Consider the following 6,112-nt stretch of genomic DNA (forward strand, 5'->3'; position numbering starts at 1 on the left):
TGATTGCTGTATTTTGAGGAAGTTAGTAACTAAGTTCTCTCTCTGGTATTCACATTTCCTGCAGTATCTTCAGATCAGGCACTTCTTACAGGAATATTTAACTAATTTTCCTTTTATACAAGATTCTGGCCTGTTAGATATTATTTTAAAATGAAACATTTTAGTGAAAGATTTTATTGGAAAATATATAATTTATTGTTACAACAGCACAATTACCTTTCACTTAAAATTAATCAAGATTGGGAGAGAGAGTTTAACATGTCCTTGATAACAGAAGATTTGTTGCGGATTTTGAAATTAGTTAACTCTTCTTCGATCTGTGCCAGTCACTCTTTAATTCAATTTAAAATTGTATATCGTTACTATTTAACACAGGAGAGACTATCTAAAATGTTTCCTAATGTTGATAGTCAGTGTGATAGATGTAAAACTGAGACACTACTTTGACACATATGTTTCGGTGGTGTTCTGTATTGAAACATTTTTGGAAATCTATTTACTCTACAATTTCTAAAGTTTTAAAAATCAATTTACAACCAAATAAATTGAGAGTTTTGTTTGGTATAATCCCTCAGCATATTCATGGTATTTCTCTATCAGACCAATATGTAACTACATTCGTTACATTATTGGCCAGAAGGGCTATTTCGTTGAAATGAAAAGATGCTTCTGCTCCTACTTTGATACGATGGTTCTCTCAGGTGATGCTATGTCTTCGTTTGGAAAAAAACAGAAGTCGAACTTTTGATTCTCGATTTGATTTCGAGGACAGGTGGGGGTCACTGACCGCTGCTATCATCTGATTTGTGTTAATTGAAATGGTTTTCTTCCGATTATTGTTTAAATGGATCTGATTTGGCGGATTGATGTTTTTTTTTTCTTTTATTTAAGTTTGTATGACGTATGGCTCCGGGGTTGTGCTCCCAATGTTTTGTTTTTTTCTCGGATTTTTTTTTTAGTTAGCAAGGTTTTTTTTTTGTTCTTTCTTTTACTTAGTAGGGGCCCTACTAACTTATTCTTAGCAGTTTATTTTTTTATTAATTATTGATATATGTTTTAGCTGTTTTAATCAGTTATTTGCCAATTTATTTCTTCATTGTACATACTGACATATTGACTTGAATAACTTTAATGTTTTGTTTCGTTGATCTTTAATAATAATTAATGAAAATGATTTTAAAAAAATGAAATGAGATAAGGTGAGGGAGGGAAAAAGGGGTGAGAAATGGTGATTGAGAAGGGTTGTGGGGTATTAACGGAAGTTCGAGGAATACACAAACAAGCCATGTGCTTGGAGGCTACCCAAACGGAATAATAGACGTTGTTTCTCCAACCTTAGTGTGGCCTTCTCAAGACAGTAGAGGAGGCCATGGAATGACATATCGGAATTGGGATGGCCACTAAGAGTTGACGCATCTGCTGGCCTAGGGAGCATAGATGATCAGCAAAGTCGTCTCCCAACGGATGTTAGGTCTCATCGATATACAGAAGGTTACACTGGGGCAGCGGGCACACCATATAAACCGAACACACTCATCAGGTGAATGGTAGTGAAGGAGGAGGTATATAGGGCATATATACCTCTTGTTCCCCTTGCAGGCACAAACGCTATACCGGTTCCTGCACTTTCTGTCTCAGCACCGTTCAGTACCACGGACAGTCCAGCCAGGTGCAGAGACACTTTGTAGTGTTGTGTTAGGCTGTGCCTCGTGCTGTTGATGTGCCGTCCTTCATATCGGCAAACTTGGTCATAGATTGTGTAGTCGCTTCGCTGTGCACTTACTCTTCATCTGCCAGAAATTGCAGTATCTCCCAGCAGCCACACATTTAAATTGCACTTCTCATTCCCATTGAGATATGTTCGTACATGGCATGTTCTACTGTCGCGATGATCCCACACCCAGGTCGGAGAGGCAACACCTTATATTCCCTCTGGTTGCCTCCAGTTAGACGGCACGAACGCCGATTACTCATATTTTGGTAACGCACCCCTTCTCCTTCCCAATCACCTCTCTCACCGTATTCTTTTCCCTGCCGATTATCTCCCTCTGGCATTCTCTTTCTTCCATGGCCTTCTGTTAACTCCTATAAGATCCCCTTGTCAAATATATATATATTTTTTCCACGAGTCACCTTCCAAGCTCTTTACTTCATCCCTCCCCCTCCCGGTTTCACCTATGAGAATTGTATTTCAATTTTCCCTTCCCCATCTTTTAAATCTGCTTTTCACTCTTTCTTTTGGCCTCCCCGCTGAAGCGTCTCAGCCCCATAGGTCGAATGTATTTTTTTTTCCGTAGAATCTGCCAGTATTTGTGTCTCTTGCTTGGATATCCGTCATCTGCAGATTTTCTTGTTTTTGACAGTTTTATAGTGCCCTGATACCCACCTATAGCCATAGATCGGGATGTCTCCAACTTCTCTCTGATCCATTACAGATGTCCCTGAATCATTGAGTTCAACCAAACACGCAATTTGTAACCAGCGAAATAGAAACATACAAAGGAATACCTCTGTTATGTACCACGATACAAAATACAGCAGCACACTCCGGTGAGCGGGTTTAGGTGGTCCGCTGGAGCACACAGCCTATAATGTAAGCATGTTCGCGCCGTAAGACCAGTCAATATGGGAAATATACAGCAGTCCGTCATGTGCGTCATTGTGCACGAAATGATATCCGCACTGTGAGCAGGTTTTGGCGCACAGTGTGATAGGTGACCTGCCATAGTGAAGGAATAAGGAACTATAACGTACCACTTGACAATAATTGAAAAGTCACTGATACTGGTATTGAAAAAAAAATAAACCTGCAGCAAAACCCTCAACAATTCAGAGCACATCTGTGGAGGGAAAAGTACACCAAACAATTTTCATTGAAGATTCGTGCAATATAGCCAGCTTGCTATTTCCATCCTGTTTTTCATGTGCGGGGTAAACCCAGACAATTGAACACATGAAAAACGGGCGTACGCGTTTATGCTGTTAATCAAAATGATGGTTTCAGTCTAGTTTCTTTGTTTTTTTTTTCAATCCATTGGATTGAACTAAATTCGGCTTCGGAATGTGCTGCTTTCAGACGGAAATAATCACGAATATATCAACCCATTCTGTGAAAAAGTAAGTATTCATAGATTACTAAATGTGAATAGAACTCATTTATCAAAATCAAAAGCGAGAGGGCAGTGTGTATATAAATATAGATGCATAGATATATGCAAATAAAACAAGCTTATTTGCAACAGTATCAGTCAAACACAGTATCATTTAAGTAGCACTCTCAAGAAAAAGTAAACAGACGTAAACATATTTTAAATAGAGAATACAGAAATAACATCACTCAGCAAATTACGTTTCATCACAAATTTGATTACAGTGAAATAGTGTCGCTAAACTGTGGTAGTGTGAGTTGGTTCATGAAACGAATCCTTCACGAATGCTACAGTTCTTGACACTGATATTGGAAATCTATTTCTAAATTCACGGTATCATGTTTTAAATTGAATTAGTACCATTATATGACTTTACTTATCTCAGAATGTTCAGCGGCTTGATGCATTTTGAACACCACCAGCTCTCCAGCGACCGTCATGCTCTCCAGCCCTGTAATTACAGATGCAGCACAGCAGAGGATTCACCAACAATATTAACTATCTGTCAGACGAGCCATGCGGTGACCCAAATCCTCGACCACATTCTAGTCCGTTTTGTCACAATGTTCTCTGTGACTCGATATGTGGAAGGCGATGTTGCCTGATTATAAATGGTTGACGCAGCTAAGGAGTAAGTGTGGCTCCAAGTGCCTGCTTTGCAGTCTGAATAATGAGAATCTCAGGAAGTAATGATTTTCGTCCGAGTAATATCGAGTACTTCAGCTGCACCCTTAGAGTTGGAACTGCAGAACTACTCTGCCTATAGAATTTATTTATTTGTTTTCTTTAAAATAATTTGCTTTAGAAATAATTTTACTCCAGCCACTTTGAACCATTTTGCGAAGTTGACGAATTCATTGAGTGTAAATGGTGGAGATTCCGCCATTCCGTCGCTTAATTATGCTGGAGAGACAAAATGAAGCACTATTGTTGTAAAATGTACCTGCAAGCCTATAATGTTGTGGGGGGCGGGGGCAGCTAGGATATCGAAAACCTCCAACCTAAGATATCAAGTTTCTGTTATTTAAATACGCCATGTCAGAAACGAAAGCAGATTTTACTTGAGCACTTTTCCATTCAACGCACGAAAGCTCGGTGAAATTCGCCATTTTGAATATCTTGGGGTTAATGCGGTACTCGTCTGTGCTCATTGCGGCTGATGCCATTTAAAACTTCGGATGCAATCTTCTAGAGATCACCAGATCTCAGGTGAAGCCGAGTACAGCTCCAGTCTGCAGTTTATAATTTCCTGATGTCCGGAAAATCTAAAAGCCTCCCCCCCCCCCCCCCCGCCCCTCATGACTCAATCTGCGCATTTTGCCCTGAACGTAGACGTGAACCTTCTCCCCCCTCCTCAAACCAGGCCTCAATGTCTGCCTCCAATAAGATTGTTACTTGTTTCGTCGCAATGATGAAATATATTTCCGATATTCCAAACCAATTCAGAGACTTCGAGATCACGTCGCTCGGAGCTACAGTCAAACGGTATATCGCTGCCTCCGTTCCAGTTCAAGAAAACCTCTCCTCAGATCTTTCAATATCCAGTCATTTACGGAAATACCAAAGCTGATAAAGCCAGGCTCAGAATCAATTGACAAATGTGAATGTAAATGACACCACGCCAGAACAAGTGCACAGATATCGCATATTTAAAACGTGGAGAGGGGGGGGGGCTACCAACAGCTCCTGTGGATTGCATGCATAATAGTGTGCGGTACAGTAAAGAAAATAAACGTTGAAGTGTTCTTCTGACAGAGATACATTTTTAATATTTTATTTTCTCTGAAGTCTTCAGGACAGTCCATGCTTCTGCTAGTTTCCAGAAACATCATTTGTCAGGTAACAGCACTTTTTCAGGCTATTGAACACTAAGGGGCACTTCTAACTTTATTTTAACATTTCCGACCTTCACTGTATTCTCCGAATCGATAACAATCTTCTTCGGTTTAATTGCTATTATGGAAGATGAAGTGAAACGTGGTCGGTTCGGATTGGCCCTTTCTGATGTAATGACTTTAAACGTGTACAGGTCCTAATTGGTTATTTGTTGAATTGAAGCTGTAAGCTTATTGGATATTTCATGCACTCCCGACAATGACAGTAGTCTCAGTTACATAGCGTTTAATGTAATATCCTTTGCAGAAATATTTTCGCATCAAATTTATGTGTTCTTATTCGTAATCGGAAGATATGTACCGTGTTCCAGTTTATGCACTTCTCACGACGGCAGCTCTTTTAACCTGTGGGTGTGAAATTTACAAATTGCTATAAATGATGAAAACACCAATTTCGTTGCTGTTCTGGCGGTTTGACCTCTTTCTCAATTGTCATAACCTCTGACTGAACTATACTTTTAAACACATTTCTAACTATTTGAATTACTGCAGGTGCCGGCGCTGCGAGCACGGTCTCTCAGGGACCTGATAACATACAACTGTTTGAAGGTGACTTGGCGACCATCAGTTGCAACTATTCAACCGACAGTGAGATGTATTCTTTACAACTTTACCGTCAACATCAGAACTCTGAGATCGAATTTTTAATCCTCTCCCCTTCTTACGGAACTGCTTCCAAGGCAGAAGAGTTAGGTGATCGTTTTTCGGCATCTCTCAACACATCAAAAAAGGAGGGCGAATTTGCTGTGGCTGAGTTGAAACTGTCAGACAGCGCCGTGTATTACTGTGCTTTGAGACACACTGCAACACCTACTATTTACAGCCTCATTCAAAAACTACGCCCGTTAGAGAAAAAGCGACTGTAAGAGGTAGCGAAAGATACAGTATTATTATTGGTGTGGTATAGTTTTGTAACAGGCACTGAAATACGAGGAATGGCCAAAGGAAAGAGGTATAGGAAAACGCATTTTATCAATTCCTAATAGTATCACAGCTTGGAGTTTCCGGGCTTAATATTCCAACTAATTGTTTGGAGTCCATTCAAAGGCAAGCATGGTCCTGAGGACA

General features: G+C 39.9%; 1 gene segment (V, D, J or C); it reads left to right on the forward strand.

The window, feature by feature from the left end:
- The first annotated feature begins 5,295 nt into the window (after positions 1 to 5,295).
- Positions 5,296 to 5,910, forward strand: LOC134352453 (T cell receptor alpha variable 14/delta variable 4-like). The segment is given in 2 exon segments: positions 5,296 to 5,391; positions 5,537 to 5,910. Coding segments are annotated over 2 exon segments (426 nt in total).
- The last annotated feature ends 202 nt before the right edge of the window (positions 5,911 to 6,112 follow it).

Source organism: Mobula hypostoma, chromosome 10, assembly GCF_963921235.1.
Source record: "Mobula hypostoma chromosome 10, sMobHyp1.1, whole genome shotgun sequence".
Classification (NCBI taxonomy): domain Eukaryota; kingdom Metazoa; phylum Chordata; class Chondrichthyes; order Myliobatiformes; family Myliobatidae; genus Mobula; species Mobula hypostoma.